Source organism: Falco biarmicus, chromosome 4, assembly GCF_023638135.1.
Source record: "Falco biarmicus isolate bFalBia1 chromosome 4, bFalBia1.pri, whole genome shotgun sequence".
NCBI classification, from domain to species: domain Eukaryota; kingdom Metazoa; phylum Chordata; class Aves; order Falconiformes; family Falconidae; genus Falco; species Falco biarmicus.
Window position 1 is genome coordinate 50,444,551 of NC_079291.1, and position 23,997 is coordinate 50,468,547.

Genomic DNA, 23,997 nt, shown 5'->3' on the forward strand with positions numbered 1-23,997 from the left:
CTAAAAGCAACTTTTCCATGATGAGGAAGTTTTCTTAGATTTCATTTGGCATAAGAAATCTGAGCTGTAAGTGAAAACTGTAACATTGCACATATCTGTAGGCAGATTCTTTCCACCCCTCTCACAGGTATGGTCCTATGGGAGAGTCATCCTGTGGAGAACAGCCCAGAGAGCACGACTCCACAGCCTCCTGGCCTTATGCTCAGTCCTTCCCTGGGCTCTTGCTTAAGGACAAGTCTGATGAAGCAATGGGATCTGCCCAAAAGTGTTGTCACAGGGTTTAAAAAAGGCCATTCCCAGGTTCTAGGTGTGGACTCTTGGTTAGGTGTTTCTTGACCGGAGGTGGAGGGGAGGGTGATGGGGAAGTGATATTTGGGGTTTAGAGCATGGGCTAAGAGTAATGCTGAATATTTAGCTTCAGATGCAGGTTATATTGGCAGATATATAACAATAAAACTTTTTCTTCATTTCAGCAGTGTTACGTCAATCACTTGTGTTTGTCCAGTAAGGAACAGTAAGTCAGGGAGGGACTGGTTTTAGCTTTGGCCCCAGCCACACAGCAGTCCCCAATGGCTATGCTGGGTGCCTGAGTGGCAATGGGGATTCAACCGCAATCATGGTTCTGCCTCTCCTGGCACAAAGCCATCACAGATGATGAGAACTGTCCCTGCTAATTACACATTTGAGGAGAGGCCCAGAGAAGAGTGAGGTAACATGAAATGTAGATTGCCTTACCACCCCTCCCAGCCAAGGAAAGGGTTGTTAGCAAGGTTACAGATTGATTTCAAGTCATTACAGCAAATGACAGCAAGATCTTTAACAACAAGAAAGGAAAAATTCCAATGTCTGTATAGTAATTGCCATGCAGTGTATTATATGCCTTGCTCTGCAGTGATTCAGAAAGCTGAATTGTGCAGTGCCTTGCTGGGATCAGCAGTTCAGAATAGATTAAATTTGTTTTGGACACTGCCTGCACCCTGCTTTATCTAACAAAGCATATGTGTGATGGGGAAGGTTCTTAATAGCGCAGCCCCTTAATGAGAACCATAAACACACAGGCGTAGATTTTCAAAGTGATGCTCAAGGGATTTGAGCAAGCACTGTTCTCTCCCTGCTTTGAACATTTACCCAAGAGCTGCTAACTGGTTAGGCTTTGGGAAGAGTGGACCTCGAACAGCCAAGAGTATTGTATGTGATGAGGGCTTTACCACCGTTAGTTTCCAAAAGATATTCGTTTTAATGCACCTAAGAAAGATAAAGCCAGGAAACAGAAAACTGAAAGGACATTTCTCAGATAAAGCATTGATTTTATTAAAGAGAGACAGCTCATAATATGAATCTAAAATCTAGGTTTTTATAGAGAGCATAAAAGCCTCTTTACAGTGTTTGCCATTCCTAGGCACTGGTGGCTTTATAGAGCTTTTATCTAGTTAAAGAAAAACCATTCGTGCTAATTTAATATCTGTAGTGTACGACAGCTTGACACCTGAGGCTTGTCCTAAAGCAGGCACAAGGCTGCAAAGCAAACACTACTTCATTGTTTTGAATTATTCAGCACTTGCAGCCAACCTTATGTGTGCATCTGTAGGAAGACGGCTTTTGGGTTAAGGATCAGTAAAAGAAAAGAAAAAAGGCAAACAAACAGCCCCTCCTTTCTGGAGTTTGTTAGCAGGTGCAGTATTGACTCCAAGAATGATTCTACAAGATTGGTATGGACATTCTTCATTACTGGAGCGATAAATGCAGAGCTGTACTCAGAAAAATCAAAGCTGGAAACTTAGCATGGCCTCCTTTAGGGAACAACTGTTCATGTCGGTGGAAAAAGCTTGTTTCTTTTAAATTCATTGAAATGATACTTATTGGTACCATCTTTTTAGAGCAAGATGAATGCAGACAGCAATGAATCAACCTCAAATAGAGGGGCTCATATGTTAGCATCCTAACGTTAACACACTAATGTGAATTTAAAGATTCTAATTAAACCTACAAACAAAATGTTTTCCTACTAAATAGAAAACCATACTTTTTGGAGGAGCTGGGGCATTTGAACTTGACAGCATTTCCTTTTTCAATAGTATGCTTATTTTATGTGTTCTATTTTCTTTCAGTCACTCCAGGGGTTTCTGAAACAAATAAAAAGATACATTATATTACATTTGATTGATTCCCTGTAGTCAAGGGATATATTGAGAAAGCAGACCAATTTTTTTCACTGAGCTTGTAGAATAAATTCCTGTTGATCTTTGTACTTTCTACTGTTGCTACAAATTTCTTTGGAGATATTTAACATTGATTCATCTCATTTACAGGATCACATAGTAGCACTCATGCAAAAATTCAGAAGCTTTTTTATTATACCAGAACTCACATCATAGCCACCGGTTTCTAAATTTGTCCCTCCCTCCCTCCCCAAATGCCCCAATAAAACTTGACGTACACCGCATTTCAAACTTGGTATTTGTGTGGAAAAATTCAACATTTTAAGAAAAGTTCTGTGAACATTGACACAGTACCTGGTTCCCAGTCATGACTGAAAGTATCATTGAGGAGATTCAAAACAGAGTTTAGTGGGAGACTTTTGTGTTCCTAAGTAAAAAGGTTTCAGATGGATTGAAGGACTCTCAGCTTACATTTAGCCCCTCAAGAAACATCACAAGTGAGAAGCTTACTGCAGCCTTTAACCGCTGCTGGAGCATATGCTGGAAATATGAAGAATTAATCAAAATCTGATAAAATGTTTTTTTAGCGGACCTCACTTTCATTAGAACAGACTTGAATCCAAAGTTGAATCTAAAACCTAAAGAAGTCATTGGGAAACCTCCCAGGTGTAAAGGTACTGAGATCCACCAAAGATGGGCCTTACCTAACCCTCCCATTCCACCTCTGTCTCATCTTAATTTCTCCATGCATGCTGTGTCCTCCCAAGCACAGGTGGTGGCTGTCATTTTCATAAAGTCCAAGGTTTACTGGGAAACTCAATAAATAAATGGGTGGGAGAAAGAATTTTCTGTTCTGACTCCCATTCTAGGGGTTTTCGGGGCATTTTGTCATTCTTCCATCAGCCACACAGGGACTATCTTCAAAGTCTGCCTCATACAGCAGCCAGCACAGTGCTGATGTTTAGTAAATGATCAGTAATGATACAAGCAACAGCATAGAGGCAAATATGTTTTGTGGGGCCTGGGAAATTAGCAGAGCAATCAGCCTCCAGCCGGGGTGAGGGGAGGAAAGGGAAGTAGCCAGCAAATAATTGCTCTGAGCCCAGGAGCCCGTTGCACAGTCCGAATGAGTTGGCCAAGTCAGGCGAGGTCAGCCAAGCCACTGAGGAGCCTTCATGAGCGCAGAGCAAATTCAGGCCGTTGGATGATTATAGAAATCAGGAATTCATTGTGGTAGCTCAGCATCATATGTAGCTAAAACGTTTGTAACAGGACTATGAACAGATGGGAGGGGTTGGTGAAAGTGATTCGTATGGCTGAATCAGTAGGGGCAGTTGATCTTCCCCATCAATTTTGATAAGAAAACCGTGAGGCTATTCAGTGTCAGAAGTGCGTTATTGGAGTTTTCATTAGAAGCTCAGTGTGTGAACGTGTACCCAGCTGCTGCCTGTGCAGCACGCGCCCAGTCTCCTCTGAGAAGAATGAATGAGAAGACCTCTCTGCATCAGGATGTACACAGGATATATAAACGTGGTCAGCTGAAATGAAAACAAATAGCCAGACAAAATAAAGCCACGTCCATCTAAGATAAAATAAAGCCCATATACGCTGGCCTTGGGGGATAAGCCAAAACCAGACATAATGATCAATACTGTAGGAGTTATGATCAGGGTGAAATAATTACTGCACATCTCAAGGAAAGAACCACAATGAATTCCCTAGCAGTGCCTTGTTCTTTGAGTAATACTCTGTAAATGCCTGTGCATGCTGAAGGAAGGATGAGTTATGAGGGGCTGTGGACTGCAGCCTCCAGTCTGGCTGCAGAAGTCCTTGCATGACCCTGCTTGGAGAGTCTTAGCAGCATCAGTACCATTTGCCTCACAGCTCTCTTGAGAGGTGGGTAAAAATCATCCCCGTTTACCTCAGGAGAAGTGGGATTGATGGCAAAGCAAGCAGTTTGCACCGAAGCTGCCAGGAAACAGGGCAAGGAATGAACCTAGCCTACAACCCGCTGCCTATGACCCGCTGCCCTCCTTCCACAGGTCATCCCTGCCTGTCCATTCCTCCAGGTCCTCATTCAGCCCTTTCCACCCTGCTGGGGGAACTCCTGGCGTTAAATTGATGCTAGAAGACTGATGGTGGAGGGCAGCCCACGACCCTCAGCTATTTCTCTTCTCAAGGCTGCATCCTGAAGATGATGTAGTACCTGGGAAGAGCCTGACTAATTCATTGGCTCGAGGGTACAATCACTTAGCGATGAATCTCCAGCTAGCTACAGCAAACTTATTTACAAGCCTGGGAAAAAGTGTGTTGTGTAGCAATTTGCTACACACCCTGACCAGGAGCAGCGCTTCAGGATTGATATTCTCTGTGCTGTGTTTTCCTCCCCTCCTGTTTAGACAGTGAGAATTCTCTGCAGGAAAAAATACGAATTTCCACTGTCAACGAGTGCGTGTTTCCCCCTCGGCCAGTAAAAAGAACTAGGTGTGCATCTGCTTCTATCTGTGAAGAGAGTTGTGAACTTAATTCAACCTGATCCTCATTCATTGTGTGCAACATTTAACCCCCAAATGTCAGTGATTTCCTGGAAAATAAACTACTTGGGAGACAGGAGAAACAGAGCCCTTGGTGATATCTGTATAGCAGAATATTTCTTCCCATCCATATGCAAATCTAACCTTTTTGATATTTCAACCTTATAAACCCTAAGACAGGATTTCAATAGAAAATGTTTACTAAAGGCTTTCTCCTTTATAATCTATTGATTTTAATATCCTTACTACTCCTGTTGAATGTCAGTTTTACCCTGAAGACTCCCATTGCAAACTTGAACACATTTAATTATTTATGCCATTTGAAATATTAGTGCCAAGAAATGACTAAAAGTTTTTGGTTGTGTAGTGGTATGATCTAAACTTTGATTTTCCTTTGTGAATAACACAAGTAATTTGATATGGTAATCAAGGCCAGATGAATACTTCAGACAACACAGTGAAGTTTTAATACTAATGACATCTATTTTTCCTTTTTTCAGCCTCCTTGTGTATGTTAAATTATAGCTCATTAAGTACCTCAGGATCTCAGTCTTTTTTCACAATGAACAGTTTAGCAATAGGTTTTCTTTCTTCTGCCAGGCGCCTGACCAAGCAACTGTTGCTTCCACCAGAGTAGGCATTTAGGTCATGGGCATGGTTGGAGTGTAACTGCGAGTAGATTTGCCCCTCAGTGCCAGCCTAGCAGTCTTGTTTGCCTTACTCACATCACTCCCCATGTTATCAAGACTGAGCAAAGTTTTGATCTCAAAGATATTGCTTTGGAGACAAATACAGAACAATCTATGTGAGGGCCTAGGAAAGGTAAGACTTTGATAGCAGGCAAACCAAAGCAGGGGATCTGAAAGAAATGCAGCACCCATGAGGTCAGTTCTTCCCTAGAGTCATGGTTTTTTTCCCCCAAACACACCCCCAAAGCCAGTATGGCTGAACTCATCCTGCCTGGCTGGGGCATGGGCATGCCTGAGCTCCCACCCTTGCTGCTTGAGCCTTACGTGGAACACCTTAGAGTCAGGCACGCTTCCTCTGGCCTCAGTGGCATTTTGTGGCAGATCCCAAGTTAAGGTTTTCCAAGTTAACCCCCTAAGCAAAAGTCCTTCCTAGGTCTGAAACTAAAGTGGTATTTGATCATTTATTCTCCCATGTGCCTTGGTAAAAATTCTCAGTGTTCTGACTGTCTGTATCTTTACTTTCTTCTGTCCTGTCCCCCTGCCCCAAGCTGCCATTTCTCTGCCATTATGTGATCAGTGCAATTGCATGCACCTCTACTAATTGCACCAAATGTCTTTCACAAGGAAAGTTTCTACTCTTCTTTTCCCCCTCAGTCTTCTGAAATTTTCCCTTTTTCTACTACTAACCTGATAGTTCAGAAGCTGCCAAGACATATTTGGCTCTTGTACTTACGCCAGATGTAGACTTTTATTTTCACTCATATCTGGCAGTAGGAACTGTGGTATCACCAAATACAACTTTTCTCTGAGATTAATTGTTTTGATAGCAAAGAATAAAAAAAGAATGGTTCCTTTTGTGTATGGTTTTTAAGTTATTTCTGATGGAAGATAACATAGTCTAGCCTGTATCTTAGAAGTTCAATCAGGCTCACAATAGTCATCAATAGCTGGATTTTTCCAGTTTATATCCTATCAGGAATGATCATCTGGTTATCTAACTTTTAGTAGCCTAGGATTATTGTTTAAAGCAAGACAACCTCTGGAATGAAATCTCTGATTTTAAACTGAGCAGTGGTAGATGTGCCTGCTCTTATCTCCTCCGTATTTGTCCTGTATGCATTAGATATGTGTGTAACCAGTTTTGGTTTCATAGAAACATTGAGAAGCAGTCTAAAAGCTCAAAGGCTCTAAATAGGCAGAAATGCTGTTACTGATTTCATTGCACGTGACTGGGTCAGGCCAAATAGCTGCGCTGGTGTGCGTCTGAGGGGAAGGCAGTGTGCTGCTACACCTGTTGTAGCATATGGGTATAGCTCAGGAATGTTAACACTATAGCCAGCTCTGCCACAGGGCCAGCCTTCAGGGCCACAGTATTCAAGGCCCTGAAATCGATACTGCACTACACAGATCAGTCCTCGGGGTACCAAATTTCTTACAGGGCTGACCCATGCATCTCTTGGACTTCTTATTTTTCTGCATCTGCAAAAATAGACTGCTCTTTCTCCTCCTTTCCCTTTTACTTTGAAATATCCATTTGGAAACTTAGGGTCATACGATAGCCTGCAAATGACCCTCAGGTTAGACAGTATGATTCTGGTTGGTTTTCCTGCATCCTACACATATTCATGTATGTTACTCTTTCACTTCTATTAATTTCGCTGGCATCCTTTTAGGCAACGAATTCAAGACAGAAAATATTCGCCTGACTTATTTTAGCTAAGAGGCTTCACATTTAATGGATTTGCTATTCTTTAATGTCCCAGGTCACTCCTTGAGATCAGCAAATGCCGAATTCCTTATCGTCCCTAAATGTTATCTGAAGTCATGTCGTTATTTTGCCTTTAGTGAGTCTCTTTGCTCTCTGACTTTGGAACTTACTGCCAAATGAAGTAAAGAAAGCTCTGACTGTGGGGATTTCTAAATCCAAAGTTAAAAGTTATTTGTTCTATTTAGCATTTTTAAAATTATTCTTTTAGGAATTGTATGTGCCTCTAAGCTAATTAACTCTTAATGAGCACAAAATGCCCTGGGATACAGATTTGGAGGGTATGCTAGAAATGCAGGCATGGAATTGGACTGCAATACTGCAGGAGATGAAATTTATGATTGGATTCTTTTTTTAAATGTTGGTGTAGATAGTTTTATTGAGATACACTTCTTTTTTTTTTTTTTTTCCTAGTCTAAATAAAGCTGATCAGATTTTCAATCCACCATATGGGGCCCAGTTATATCAGTCCTGCAAGTACACTTCAGTTTTCCATTATGGATGAAGTCACTCTTCAGTAGGGAAAACAAGTTTGTTTCTAAACTTTCATATTATGAAAGACAGGCAGTGTTCCAGTGCTGAGCACTTAATCGGAGCATCAGGAAATCAGAACACCTGGCTGTCCCGGCTCCATGCTATTCCCTTGGACCAGTCCCTCGCCCCTTTTAGTGCCTTCACTCATTCATCTGTAAAGCAACTATAATTGCATTTATATCACAAGGGTGCCTTGATGCTTGACAAATGAGAATTGACCCAAAATTCATCCTTCAGAAGTGCTGTATGAGCAATACCTTGCTCACATGGTGGTTGTGGACAATTAGATTAGAAGAGGTATAAATGCAGTCAAAGTGAAATTCCATATAGGAACTGTCAAACTGCTCTTGATAATTTTTCTTAGTTTTCATCTAATTCTAACATAGAATTTTGCATGCATCTCCCCGAAAGTGTTTATATGCTTCTTTCCTTCTTTTGCAACAAGCCAGCATATTTTATTCCATGTTATATTAAACTGTCTTTTTGGGCAAATGGTCTGTTCCTAGAGCAATACATTGGACAGCTGCATTTAGTAAAACAAAAATTATCATGTCAAAGAAATCCTATCCTCTATATAGCCAAGCAAATTACAATCACTTACAAGGATTGTACATAGGAAAAATATTCCAGGTTTTATGAAAAGGGGGTTGCCTAACTGTTGTTATGTTTTATTTAATTAGATTTTTTATATTTGCTATAATAATGTTTAAAAATAACGCTGACTTTCTGCAACAAACTGTAGAAACATATGGTGTACAGCCTGCAGAGGCCTTCAGTGGCAGTAGTATTACTGATAATATTTGTGAATTAGAAGCTGCTTTCCTCTGAAAAATAGCTCTGTGTTCTCCCAGTTTAAAACACTGTGTTTTCACCAACATGTTTTCATCACCATTAAGAGTTTTGGGAGAAAAAGAATGGATATGATCTTTTTAAATACATTTCCTTACTTCTGCATGGCTGTGGATCTTTCAGGGTGAGGGAAGCTGAACATCAGACTCAGCCTTTCCTCCATGTGTGCCATGAACCCACTTAAAGAAACCAGGTGAAATCAAGGGGGCCTGTTTTATCACCACCTGGGGGGGGCTGGCGCACAAGTCTTATGAGGAGCAGCTTGAGGGAACTGGGGTTGTTTAATCTGGAGAAGAGGAGACTCAAGGGGGATCTTATCGCTGTCTACAACTCCCTGACAGGAGGCTGTAGGCAGGTGGGGTCGGTCTCTTCTCCCAGATAACTAGCGATAGGACAAGAGGAAACTGCTTCAAGGTAACACCAGGGGACATTTAAACTGGATATCAGGGGAAAAAATCTTCACTGCAAGGGTGGTCAAGCATTGGAACAGGCTTCCAAGGAAGTGGTGGAATCATCGTCCCTGGAAGTGTTTAAAAAACTGCAGTTGTGGTACTTATCTGCATGGTCTAGTGATGGACTTGGCAGTCCTGGGTTTACAGTTAGATTTGATCTTAAAGGTTTTTTCCAGCCTAAAGGATTCTATGAATCTATGACCTCCCCCAGGTAGCTTAGCCCAACACCAGGAGAAAAACTGGAATTGTTGCTTAGTTGAGCTTCTTTTCCTAATAAATGTGAGATCACTCAGGGCTAACTAGAATACAGGATGTCAGGAGGTCTGTCAGCACCCCAGAATAAGCTCCAGCCCCCAGGAACTGCTCCTGAAAATATTTTTAGGTACAGCTTAGTTTCCTACAAGAAATCATACAGCTAAAAAAAATTTAAAATAATAAACCTTTGGATCTTACTTTTTTTGTGTTCTGACTTGCAAAACACTTTAAGAACAACTCATGCTCACAAAGAGTGTTCTTCTGACTTCTCTCTAATGTGTAGAGCTTCGAAGGCTCTATGCCAAACAAAGTGCAGAGATTAAGTAAATTAAAAGATACTAAACATTGCATCAGGGGAATGGTCCAAGTAGTGGTGTTCTCAGGAGCACCAGAGCTGATTTAAATTCACATTCATCCATATGCAGTCCATAGAATTCACTTTTCAGACCTTTTGCCCTGCTTGGATTCAGTTAACCGGCTTCCCAAGGCTCTCCCTGGTGACTGGACTCACTCAGACATGAGGGTTCAGACCACACAGTCTCTAGAGCCCAGTCCATAGGAAAATTTGACCTCTCAACAAAGCTGCCATGCTCAGGAGGAGACCTGGCAGACCAGTCCCCCAACACTACCGCACACCAGTGAACCCGTGCAAGCAACATCTTTGGCATGATGCGCACACAGAGGCTACCCTTCCCTTCCTCCTAATGGTTGTTGAGGGGGAGGCAAGGCAGACCATGTACTCCTCTGAAAGTATTAAATGCAGCCCGGATTTCTCAGCTGATAGTTTTGCCTCAGTAGCTGTGAGTCACTAAAAGCTCACCTTGAATGCAGAAGTAGGTGTTCTTTACCTAAAACCTGGGCCTCGGCTCAGGTAAAGTGGACTAATGGAAATTTTCAGTGAGCTCATGGAAATAAGTGGTTTGGTGGGACACGCGTCCACCTCTGCAGCTCACTACAATAAATTGCTTTAAGGACCAACAAATTTCCTGTGAAATATTCCTGGACCAATATCTAGGAGGCTGAAAAAAAGTCAGCCTTGAAAACTTCTCCCTTTACCACTAATCCTAGTCAATACAGGTCTCTAATTCCATTCATTTGGCCATTTCTGAGGGTGATGTGGGTAGTCGACAGAGAGATACTCCTTTTATCTTTGCTCAGGGAGGTGGTGTCTAATTCTAAAAGGGACCTCTCAGCAGCTGACAGCAGGTGACTAATTTGCAGAAACGCCCAGGTTCCTCGATCAAAGAAGTGAAAATATTCTTTCTAACTGTGTCTTTCAGGATTTTGCCGACTCTGTATACCAAATGGTTGCACAGAAGTTCCAGGAGCTGACAGACAATTTCACTTCCATGCATGCACGCCACAAAACTCTTGCAGGCATTGTGATGACCAAAGGTAAGATATCCTCTCATTTATTTCCCTCTGGAATTTTTGATGACTAAGTAATACATTATTTAGCTGGTCCACAGTATTGAAGGATGCCTTTACTTCCACACAGAAAAATAAATAGTAATGCAGAGAAAAGAAGCATTAAATATTTACACATCAAGCAACTTCACACAAAAAAATATTGGCAACAGAGGTAAAGATTTATTCATAAATATGTCTCTACACTGCTTTGCTTACAGGACAAAATACAGACCTTTCTGATTTTGCGTTTCCTAATAGCTGGGGGGTTTTAGTTATCAATAAAAAGTTAGGTTATTAATTGCTTTTTTAGATCTGGAGACACCAAGTTCTTGTTGTACAAGGCTGCCATAAACCTTGTTTTAGACTGACAACAAAAGCAAATCTCAGCCCATTTCCTTTCCCTTCAAAAGAAACAAACCCAGAACATATGTAGTTTTAATTTTTCTTTTCTCTAACCATGGGAAATACATTTATCATCAGGGCCAAAACCTGATACTCACTTCTGTTAAGACTTGACTGGTAGACACATACTGTACAGAAAACTTTAGCCCATTGATAAAACTGTTGCACAGATGGTCTTTCTTTCTTTGTGAGCATACCTCAGTTCGGGCACCTCAGTATTTATGAGGATGTCAGCAGTGGAGATGCTGCCATAAACTTCATTCTCACTCAGACACGTGGAGCAGTGGATTGAGTTTAGAAATGAGAGGATAAGCTCAGAGGGGAAAGTCATGTATAATTCATCCAGGTTTGTCTTACTCCTTCCTTTCAACAATCACATTAGCTAGATCAGTAGGGACAGTTGTGAATATTGCAAGGCAACAGGATGGAGACAGGATTATCTGCTGGATCTTTTCCAACCACAGAACCTAAATACAGCTAAGAGTTCTGTGCAGAGTAACTTAGTCTCCTCCTTTCTGGTGTAAAAAGAGTAAGCAATCCTCTCCTGAAATTAGAAGTAGAGAAGTTGACCTAAAAGTCTTTTAGACCTCTGGTTGAAACTGAACTGCCTCTCAGCGAAATTTGTTATAATTTTGCCTTATCTGCTTTGGTTAGGTATTTTTTACATTGCTTTAGGATCTGGAATAACGGATAAGTCTTCCAGTTTTAAAGTGCTGCACAGACAGAGTGTTGTAAAAACACAAAACATAGTTTATAAGTCCTATAGACCACAGGAGACTTAGTACAAAGAAAAATAAAAGGGAGAGTGTGATTGATTTGGGATGGGGAAAATGCACGCTAGACTCAGCATTCCAGCTGCCTTGTCATAGCCAGACAACTGTGACACTCATCAGATTTAAACAAAATGCAGTAACTTATTTAGAGGAGCTCTTTCCAAGCAGGACCACAAAGAAGAATGTTTAAATATGTCTTTTATAAGAACCTACATTGCAGGAGCCGAAAGTTGTTGTTTTAACCACTTTTTGAAGCGAGGCTGTACCCAGCTCAGTGACCCTGTTCAGTTTTCTTACACTCAGTGTTTATTTTGCCTGTAAGAATTTCAACCCATTCTATCTTGCCCAGGCAGTACTCCCGCATTCTTTAGCCCAGGTCTAGACCTGCTTTAAAAAGCATTATGGAGCCAATGCAGCCTCATTGCTATATGACCAAAGAAGCATTTTAAAGCCTCACACAATATAGGAAGAGAAATCACCTGAAGGAGTCATAAGTTAGAAAACTGTGGCTGCTGAGTGCATGCAGTCCTAGGGGAGGGAAGGGGCACCTGCAGACCCCTGCTAGCCTTGTTGGGTAGTTGGGGCTGTCTGTGTTTCTTCTTTGGGGAAAGGAAGAAAGTGTCCTCCTGCTGTTTTGTTTTGTTTTGTTTTATTTTTTTATGAGTTCCATGCCTTTAGTGGAATTTTACACATTTGTATTTCATATTTCATCTTAGTCAGCGTTAAGACAAATTATAATTTTACTTATGTTCACAAACCATTTCCCTCAAGGCTTCTCTTTTAATTCTGAATTCCCTTTTATTAATTCCTTCAATCTGCCAGCCATCCAATCTGTCAGTATCTTACTGGGTTTGTGGAGCCTAGAAAGAAACTCACATATATGAAGTGATTCACAGAAGATGCAAAGTTAGAAACAGCCTTATCTTGGTACATTTTTCAGGAAGATTTGAGTTCTTTTCAGCACAAGAATGTCTGCCAATGACAGCAAGACAGACCATTTGCCATTTGTGTCATTATTTTTTGTACTAAAGTTGTAGATTTGTTGTCTGTTCCCCACCATCATTCCCAGAAGTAGCAAGGATCTTGACCTACTGTTCAAAGATGGCACAGACAGGTTTTCCACATCAAACACTCAAATAAGTACAATTTCCTGTGTTTTTAACATAAAACTTGGCAGAAAAACCCTTAGATCTCTGCAAACAATTTACTAATGACATCAACAAAACCAAATCTGGTAATGTCTTGTTGCATTTGGTACCATACACACCCATAACAGACAAAAATTAATTCTTTTTTACATTCATTTCAATTTAGTGTCATCCCAACTTGAAACAGATGTATCTGTGCTTGTACAATTCTCAGACAAAGCTGGTAAAAAGCACAATGTGATTCTGTGATAACTGCTGTTAAGATAATACAAAATCTCTACAGACAAACAAGAAGTGTGCTAGATTGGTTTTCTTTTCCTGAACTCTGACATTTTTTTCTGCTACTTCAGTTTCTGAGGGAAACCAAAGAGAGTTACATTTGGGCACTGTAATTGACTTATGATGTAGCACCTAGGGCAAATTTCAAAGTATGAGGAAAAAAAACCATAGAAAATTGTGCTATTGACTGACTGTGAATGTTCCACAGTAATAAATTGGTAGTCAGAAAAACAGGCAGTCCGGTGTATTTAGATATGTTTTGCTCTGAACTGTGGATGACAAGTTAAAATCTCTGTATTTTTGTGAAAGTAATTTTCCAAAACATTTGATTAGTAGACATCAAGATAACCTTGAAAAAATCTGCCTAGTTAGGAGCAAATTATCACACTAGATGCCAGCTAATGTGATCTTATCTGATATAATAATTAAAGATTATAATAATAATTAAAACAACATAACATAGCAATTCTTGAACTGTTTCAAAAGACGGAATAGTTGAAGTAAATTATTTAACAGTTCTCCAGTTATAATGTATTTGAAATCTACCAGTCCTCTAACACATTCTAATTTTGTTGAAACAATTTCAGAGAAGATTGTTCTATCAAAAATTGTTTGATTGACCCTAGGAAAAATTGTTTAACAAGTAAGACATTGCATTCAAATCTTCCATGTATAGAAAATCATATTCCCATAGAATATCTTCAAGGAGATCAGTAAGTACACTTATTATCGCAGCATAGTATTAATGAGAAGTTAAGTGTTATTGCATACTGACTATTCACAGTAGTTCTGACTTCTCTGAAGATATGATGGGTTCACATATGGTAAATTAAGAACATCAGTTCTCCTGTGGAAAAGACAGTCCAGATAACATCATTTGAAAGACAAACCATCACCTCAGAACATGCATATCCAGGCATGTGATGCATGGGGTTAACTTTCCTCATAGTGTATTGCATTTGTTGGTAAAACACAGTTGATAATGCCAATGTTTTGGCTATTGCTGGACAGTGCTTGCAAAGTGTCAAAACCTACCTTCTCTCTCCCATCCCCACCCCCAGCGAGTAGGCTGGGGTTGGGTAAGAGGCTGGTAAGGGGTGTAGCCAGGACAGTTGTCCCCAGCTGATGAAGGGGATATTCCATGTCATATGACATTGTCCTCAGCAATAAAAGTTCAGGGAAAGAAGGAGGAGGGATAGCATTTGCTTGCCAAGCGACCACAAATTGTCATTCTCTCAATCCAGGAGTCTTCTTGCCTTATTGCCGTTTTCTCCTGATTCCACAGGAGAAGGGAGTGAGCGAGAGGCTGGGTGGATGTTTGTCTGTTGGCCAGGATCAACCAATATTTCACTCCAGGGTGTTCAACACCAATAGCTGGACATACTGTTTCTTGCTGTCGCAGACTGAGGCAACCTACCAGCTCCCCCTCTTCCTATGTGACTCTGTGTCTCACGTGCAATTTGGACATCTTATTTTGACCAACTGGTCTGCTGAACCTTTTTACTAAAAAGTTTGCAGGGAGAAATAATTTATTGTTGTTATTATTATTGTCATTGTTGCTGTTATTACTGTTGTTGTTATTAATAATAATAATAACAGTAATGATAATAATAATAATATGCCAATTGACACAGTTGGAAAAAATCAAGGTCAAGCAAGCTAATTTTTTCTCACACAGGGCAACAAATGTGAAACCACAACACTCTCATGTACCTCCACCCTGATGCACAGTCACAGATTATCGGATGACAAGAGGCTGTGCAGCTGCTGGTGAGCAAGCAGCTCGTGCAGGGCTCGGGGAAGAGCATGGTCCCACCATGGGTGACGGGGCAGGGCAGCCGGCTTTACCAGTGCATGGGTCATCAAGGAGAGAGCGTGGACAGTGCTGCCTGGCCTCTGGAGCTGGGAGGTAGGAAGCCCCAGGGCAGGGCAGTGTGGGGTGGGAGGTGAAGGTGTGAGCTGCGCACCAAGCACTGTGATCTGAAGGATGCCGGCATTCACACTGTTTATTTGCACCACAGACAGAGTTTGCCTTTGCCAGCTCTGAACAGATATGGGCATACATTTGTGCTCTACCTGAAATCACTGGACACGGTAAAGAATTCCCGTCACTCAGTGCAGAGATGATCTATTATTGCTGAGGTCCTCTTTGAAAAAAAACCCTCGCATAATCATTACGGACAAAATGAGACTGCTATTTAAACACTATTTTCCCATTCGTGTTTGACAAATCTTAGCAGTTTAAATACTGATAGGAACTCTTTGTCATGCTTTCTGTTAAAAATGAAGCATTAAGAAAGTTCAGTCCTTTTCACAGGAGCGTGGCATTCACAGAAAAAGGTTATGAGTTGATTTCTCACTTCAATTTTCTCTCTTCTTCTATCTTTTTTTTTTTAGGCTGACAATCATTTTGATGTTAAAAGCAAACTAGGAGGTTTTCTCAGTTATCTTGTATGAAATAAAGATGAACTGGACAAAGCAGCCCTAAATAGCAATTTCATGCTGTGATAAAAGATGGGAAATTATCATCCATATCTCATGGAACGGATCTTAATCATTGCTAAGTGGAATAACAGAAAAAAGTAAAGTTGACAATATGTCTCCATGGATCTTTACAGTCATATTAAGACTCATAAAGCCTGACGTCTAAAGTACAATCAGGAATATTGATGGCAAATTGATTTCTGATCCTTAGCTTAAAAAGGGAAGTTGTAAAGTAGTAAAATACAGTAGAAAATTCAGGCCTTGCGTAGAGTATCAATCTGTTCCGTCCCAGGCTGGATTCAAGTAGGCAGACCAGTTGGAGGAAGTGTGAATAATTTACAGATTAGTGCCCAGGGCAGATCCCTTCAAGAAGAGAGTCACAGGAGTAATTTAGGCTTTCCAGTCCCATTTGCATAGTTAGACAGATGCTAAAAGCCTGGTCCCAGTGAGACTCAGTGTTTCAATGAGACTTAAATTTCTGAAATTGAAATTGGGTGCCCAAACTGCTGACATGCTTTTGAAAATCTAATGAGGTCTCTTTATCTTCTGTTGCCTGATGCTCTTAAGGACATGTCACAAAGTCATTTGATATTTTTGGAAACATTATCCTTTTCTTACATGTGTCCAGGTTGACACATCACCAGCAGATGACAGGTTTTCTCAAAATATTTTAAAATAGATAAATAGATATGTATTTAGTAACCATATATGTCACTCTTTCTCAGAAATCTGTTTTTCTCTGTTTATAAACCTTAAACCAATAATCTTCAGATTCTCTCTCAATAATTCTGAACTTTATGAAAGCATCCCTTTTCCACAGCCACCACTCTATTCCTGGATTTTGTAATGTGAATCTATAATGGGCAGACTAGGATTCCTGCAGCCCAACAGATTTTGTTTTCTAAATTTCAGCTCAAATGACATCTGAGGTTTTGCAGTTAAAACTGTGGCTCCACCAGGTTCATCATTTTTTTTTAAATATGGGCTCAGGCGTGCCACTGCAAGTACTCCCCCTACAAGAGCAATATTGCTCCTTTGTGTTAAATCGGTGCTATGGAACAGAAAATAGTTGAAGATACTTTACTTAGAAACAGAAAATATGAGATGGGACACACAGCCCAGCAGCCTCTCACAGAGTAGGGAAAAACAGGTTCAAGGTCATCTTTCCAGGTCAAATTGTATATTTTACACTAAATGTGACAAAATGCGTGCAGCAGCTGGGAGTAAGTACAGAACAAGGGCTTCACTTCTGGAGGTGAGCACCCCAACCAGCACATCACACAGCCCCTCCTTGCTGTTATTGTCGAACCTAACTCTGTCCTTTTAGCTGTTTGGTAGCACAGGTTCAGCAAGAAGAGTGGAAAACATCCCTCTTATACCAGCAGTTTTAGGCACTCCCATGGGAGAATGACGCAACTTGGGAAGGGAATTAAGCCCCCATTTTCCACCTGCTGCACCAGCTGTAGGTGTCTCCAGCACATCTTCCTGATGCCTTCAGGGCAGCTCCAGCAGCAAACACCTTCCCCACCGTGCCTGCTGGTTGTTCTGGTTTCCATTTCAGAGCAGCTAGCTCTTCTCAGACACTGAGCCTTTTATCCAAGACCATTTACTGTCTTTCGACATAGCTTTTGGTTCTTGCTGTTTAAATAATATTTCTAATTGAAATAGCAATTGGCATCTCTCAAAACCTGGATGCAAGCGAGGCCCTGGCTCCGTGTCACATATAATTGCATTGACCACAAGAATGGGTATAATAATTAACATAAAACATGGGAATGTTTCTATCCCTAAGTGTGTGAAGCAAGGAGCTGGAAAGTTCAGACTTTCATTCTCCCCTGTGATAAGCCAAACTGGAAATTGTCCTAGTCTCAATACAAAGAGTGCATCTCACCCTAAAACCAGAAGTTTCTTAGGTGAATAAAGGCTTAGTGACATCAACCATTGTTTTTACTTTACTGATCTAGTAAAACACATAGGAAGTAATTTTTTAAAGGCAAGTACACAAGAAAAGAAAAAAAGAAAATTAAGAATAAGTTTGTCCTCTACTTATATGGCAAAATCTACATTCAGGATTTCATCCTTTCTCACTGTAATTAAGGATCTCACCAGCATATAAGACTGTCAATTTACTTAATGCTCACTTATCAGTGGCACAGCATTTATTAGAGAAATACAGACATCTGCACTCAGGACCAGGCAGGAAAAGCGCAGTTTAGTCCTGTTTTAAAACTAAGATTTACCAGTAAGCCCACATACAGCTCTTTGTCTCAGGAGAAAAGCAGTGTTCAAACTCACATGAAGGGAAAGGATGCTCAAATAACTTTGATACTACCACTATCAATTTAAGTGGAAAAAAAAAATCCTCATGGATTTAGTATGGGAAAGAACCATCCAAGGGCCTGGGCTGACTGTCCCTCCTCTTGCTTCAGAAAGGAAGGGAAGGCAAAGGGAACCGGCGCTTGCAAACACAGCACTGTCTCCTTCCATACTCCTCAGAAGCAAAGGTGATGGGATTTCATCTTTTCCATCCGCTAAGGGGAGGAGGGAAATGGACCATAGAAATTAGAACTGGGAAAGACCGCTAAGTCATTCAGTCCATTTCCCTGCAAGCATAACATTGTTCCCCATGGTACATTCCCCAGTGCTTTTTCCAGTCTAGATTTAAATGAATCAATTAGCAATGGGGCATTCAACACTACCTTGGGAGACCATTCTAGTCTAATGGATCTCATTGTTAACAATTCTCACCAGTTATTCAGCCTGTCTTTCATTTTCTGCGGTGCCATCCCAGGTCCTCAGTTGTACTGCTCTAAATTTAGTACCCATCTCCCTTCTTGGGCTTTGCACCCTTCAGACACTTGGAAGAACTTGTACCACATTCATAGGTGTTGTTTACCAAAGATTTACATATTTAATTTTTGTACTCTTTCCTGCTGAGTCATACCCTCAGCAGTTTTGTCCCTTTTTTCTGATTCAACTCCACTTTGGCAACCTCCTGTCCATTCATTTGTGGGCTGGGAAATCCTCCTTGTGAATGAGGGTTACTGGAAAGTCCTGCATAGATCTTGCTAAACTGATTAGTGCAACAGTCCTTTTTCAGGTATCTGAAGATGTGATTGAGCAGTTCAAAACTGGCTTGTATCAGAGAGGGATTTTTCTTCCAAAGGAAATGAATTTGGTTTTTGTTCTCAAACCCACACCCCATGGTATTGGGGGAAGTTTACTGTGCCTGGCTGAGAAAGGAGCACCACGGCTGCTCTCAGACAATGCCCTGGCTCTTGTTTCCAGCACAGAGGGATCAGAGGTCACAACAGAGAGGACTGCTCCTCTGTCCCTGCCCATTCACTGACAGAGATGAAGAGCACTGCAGAGAATGACCTTCCCCAGGCAGTGCCTTCGGGGCAGGATTACCCAACACATTAATAAAGGAAGACAATACGAGGGTCTCAGAGGCTCCCTCTGCACCCTCTCTTTTCACAGAAATACAATATATTCACTTTCACATATCTCACAGTTTGACGTCAGGAAAAGAAAACCCTGCACAACTCCAGTTTTTCAAAGACTACATTTCATTTATACCCCAAAATATCTCTAACCTCACTGCCAGCCACTTCTTCGCTCCCGATATTTGCTACCTATGCAATTGCCTTTTTTTCAGACTCCTGCTGCTACATTTCATAAGCCCTTAACATGCTTCTTCCTTCCCAGTTTTTTTTGTCAGACACTTTTTCCCATCAGCTGCTCCCACCTCCCTCAGGGCTTCTTCTCGGGACACTCAGTTGTGAGCTATGGGATACAGCTGGGGTGCTCACTGAAGTGCCAGGTTCCCATTTGTCACTGAGATTATCACAATCACCACCACTGGTACAGTAGAAAATGGAGAGAAAAAATGGAGTTGCAGCAGAGTCTTTATGGCTGGCAGATAAATGCATACTGTTAATAGCTATATGCATATGTTAATCATGCCTGCTGTACACAGTTCTTCATTTATGGCTACATATTCCCTTTTTTTTTTTTTTTTCAGTCACGAGTGTGGCTTTGTTGTCCATGCAGAGCTGCCTGTGTCAGGAGTGCATATTCTACATTGAAACTGAAGGGCAGGGTACACCATGCTACACACCCCAGTCCCTTGATCCTCAGCTCCCTCCTTGCATGTGCATCTTGATTTCACACCGCTTGAAACCTCAGAAAAGAGTTGCTTGGGTTATAGATACATCATCAAGCTACGGGGCAAATGGACTGATAGACCTGGTTAAACATATCCCTCACTTCTAATCATAGACCTACATCTGTGAGAGCATTAACAAACAGGGAAAATATTTTCAACTTCTTTTCAGAGAAACGTGTCCTTTCCTTGCTTTCTCTCAGGGAGGAGATGGGGAAAAGAGCTCTTCACCTCTTTTGCAGTAGCATTTTGCATGGGGCATTGCCCACTGCCTGGCAGTGCAGTCCCTCGCAGGGCTCTGCAGGGGTGCAAGACTGCCCACAGCATGTCCTCACAGGCAGCTTTCCCAGCATCACTGCCCTTTCACGCCTAGACTATCTCTTATTGCAAAGTTAAAACCATTCTAAGGATGTGGCAGAACTACTAGGGAAGAAGATAAGAGAAAATAATGTGGGACTTGTCAGTGCTATGTAGCGTCAAGAAATTTTGCTTCCCTAAACAAACCTGAAACAGAAACCTGAACTTACTCAGAGTAGAGGGTATTAAAAAAAAAACCCAAAAAAACAAAACCACAAACCTCCTCTGTGATCAGAACTCTATTAAGCTGCCTTGAAAATTATTCCAAATACACTTTTTTGCAGATAACAATAGACAATCCTTTTGACTGATTTGTTAAAAAAGGCAAAGGAAGAGCATAAAATTATTGCTTATCAGAGAGAGAAACAGCACCGTTTAAAATAACATGAAATTGTACCCCATGAATTATTCACAAGGGCTGATGTTACACTATCATTATTTCTGGCTTTCCTTTTTACCACATAGGATTTTGTGTCAGCTGTCACCAACCCAATAAAAAAGGTGGGGTTTTTTCCCCCCTTTTTTTTTTTAGTTAATCAAACCTGTTTTTTTCTGATTATTTTTTCTAATTTAAAAGGAATATATTCCAAGCAGTGAGTTGTCTTCACAGTGTCATGTTGAAAAAGAAGATAGATTTCATTACCACTAGCAGGGTCTAAAACATGCAGAGAAATAGACGTTTGCATAGTGACTGGTGTTTCTTTACGTGTTGCACCAGCTGCTGAGAAGCTAAAGTGTGATCCCAGTTGTATGCTGGTATGAGCAGTTGCAAACTCCATCCTGTTCAATGTGAATGAAGCTCAGTGAATTTCACAGAAGCTCTCAGATAGACAACCAACGTGATTCCGCTTTCTGATTGCACGTAACAGTCAACACCTCTTGCAATTACCTAGTGATTTTGATTTTCCTTTTCCAACACATAAATATGCAGGACTACAGATTCTGTATTATGGTAGGTCTTAACGATCACAGCACATTAGAAGTGACAGTAACTCTATTAAAGTCAGTAGAACCACTGATTAGACTGGCCAAAACTCTCTGGTTTTATTGGTAGAGCTGTGTCTTGAAGCAGGTGGGTGTAGACAGTTTGTGGCTATGGCTATGGCTATGGCTGACTTAAAAGCACAGCTCATAACTGTAGTCTGTAAGACGTCAGCCAGTCCTCTCTATCCAGCCTATCTGCTGGGAAAACCTTATTTTTTCTTGCTTACTGTGTCTTCTGTCAGCATCTTTCTGAATTATTTCTATTGCAAGCTTTTTGGCTGCAGGACTGATGTTTTGGGAGGCCATGTAGAGAAGACGGCATTGTTTGCTTTATGTGTGTAATAGCTCAGCTCAAGGCAATATAACCATCCATTAATATATTAATATTAATACAAACAATTATCCTTAATTGTTCTGGGGGGAAAACTGGGAAAAAAGGTTGAACATCAGGAGAATTTTTGTGGAAGGCACCGAGTTTGCTTTGCTTACCATCTTGCAAATTGGGGAGTGCGGATTCACACATGGTTTTTGGTTACTTGTAATAAGAGAAATCTTACTACAAGCAGCTGTCTACAGTTCAGAAAGCTGAACTTCTGCTGGCGGTCTACAGGTCTTCAGAGTTCATGGAGAGAAGCTGGCAATGCTGAGGTGTAACGCGGACTATCCAAAAGCAAATATCTAAAATAGGCCAAATGAACCACCTCCCAGGAAAATTCCTCTCCTTTGACTACACAGCTTACAGCAATTAGCTCAGCTACAGACATCTGAATGCTAGTTATCCAGAACAGCTGAAATGGATCTCACCACTGGTGTCAGCAAACAAAGAGGCTTATAAGAAAACCTCTTTCTTTCCAATGGCTCACCTGTGACATGAAAGTCAACAACAACTGTGACTGTTGTTCTATAATGCAACTAATTAATTGACCGAATCTTTGGAAATAAAAGGCAGCAAATCCCCTTCCCCCTCTCTCAGCTGTCCCTGCCAACACAGCATTAGCCAGGACCCAGCCAATATGCTGACACAGCTCCTCAGTTCCCTTTCCCCTGCTCCATTTCCTTTTCAAATTGAAAACTATCAGGGGTCTTTAGGCAAATAATAGAGACCTAATGCAGGTGCCTGTTATAAATAGTTCACTAGTTACTTTTAACCTAATGTCTCCTCAAACATTACTTCACAGAAGGTGGTGAGGGGATGAAATGCCTCATGAGCTCCGACAATCAGTGGATTAGGAGTTAAGGTCACAATAATGTAGCCCATTTCTTCTTGTTTGTCAAATGACCTGAGCACAAATCCCTGGGTCTTTCACCTGAGACTGGCTCCCCTCAGTAAGAACATGGGTCTTGGCGAGAGCAGTCCTCACCTGGGATCGTACACCCCTAGTCAGGGAAGGTGGTGTTTGGCTGGTGGTGCTAGGTTAGTGCTAGTTTAGGATTTTACCACACCCAACACTAGCTTTCCTAGGCACAACTTGATGGTGTGCTTGGTCTAGATCTGCCACATGTCTAAGGTTAGATTAATCAACATTTAGGAGGTAACTTGGCATTCATATATAGAAATCACTTGAGAAATTTGAAGTATTCTGCAGGCAAAATAAAATAGGAAGCAAACATTAATAACAAGAGTTACTAATGACTGGTTTTTATGCAAAACAGACAATGTACAGAAATGCCTATTAATTCTGAATCACTGAAGCAAGTATCTAGGCTCAAGAGTTGGAAATGCTGCCTAAAATGCCAATGTGATCAGTCAATGTTAAAATTTGCTTTCATCAACTAGGCATCACGTGTCCTATTCTCAGAGACAAATTCCTTCTGTGTTCACTGGAAATAATATCAAGCATTTCACAGGGGATAAAACTCCAAGTCTATGTGTGTACAAAACAAGGCATGCAAGAGGACAATCTGTTAGCATATATGCTCCTGAACACATCAGGCAACAGTCAGGTTGTTGGAAATATTTCTCATCACGCTGGGTGCCCCCACATGCAGCACTGAACGGTGCTACATTGGTCACAGATCACTTTCCCCATTTGGCTCCCCAGTGAGGTGTAAATATTTCAGAGCTAATGCATAAGTCATGTACACCTGTGTTTCTGAGTACCACAGTAGTGAGACGTAACTCTTGGGTATTTCTGAGCATGGAGGAACATGGGTTATTTTCTGTCATTGCAAATGGAAAATACATGGAGATTTTTAATGTTTAACACTCAGGCTGGTTCTGCAAATTCTTGGAAACCATTGCCTGTAGCCCCAGGCAACATCTAAGTGATGTTCTGCAAACACATGCACCTTGCCAGGACTGCCAGACACCCCAGGCTGTGTCCACATGTGACTACCTGCTGGGTCCCATACCACTGAAAGCCAACATATGGAGTTAATTCACCCAAAAATGAATACCCCAAGCACGCTTGCTACTGCTGTGTGGGTGGGTGTCGCTATAGCAAACAACATGAGAGGGATTCATATTATTGCTGCATCAATAGGGGTTGGGGGCCTCTGTTTAATTTCTGAATAAATTTAGACCTCACAGAAATTTTTTTCATCATTTTACGAACATCTCAAACTAGAAGAGGGAAAGACTTAAGCTTATTTATAGATAAAATATTTGAAATAATAAAAGGCATCACAGTGCACTGGACTGATGGGGAGGGGTGAGTAAGGTATGGCTCCTGGAAAGCAGGAGAGCAGGATGGCTGCCCCAGATGGTTTGCTTTGTGTTTGCAGAGCCTTGTGCTTTGACTGTGAGGTGAAGGGAGAG

General features: G+C 41.1%; 1 protein-coding gene across 1 annotated transcript in view; it reads left to right on the forward strand.

Moving 5' to 3' along the window:
* Positions 1–23,997, forward strand: part of ADARB2 (adenosine deaminase RNA specific B2 (inactive)) — a 319,264-nt gene that overhangs the window by 247,971 nt on the left and 47,296 nt on the right. Inside the window, exon 4 of the mRNA XM_056338476.1 lies at positions 10,518–10,632. Coding sequence (XP_056194451.1) covers positions 10,518–10,632 — 115 coding nt within the window. The remainder of the gene's footprint in view (positions 1–10,517; positions 10,633–23,997) is intronic.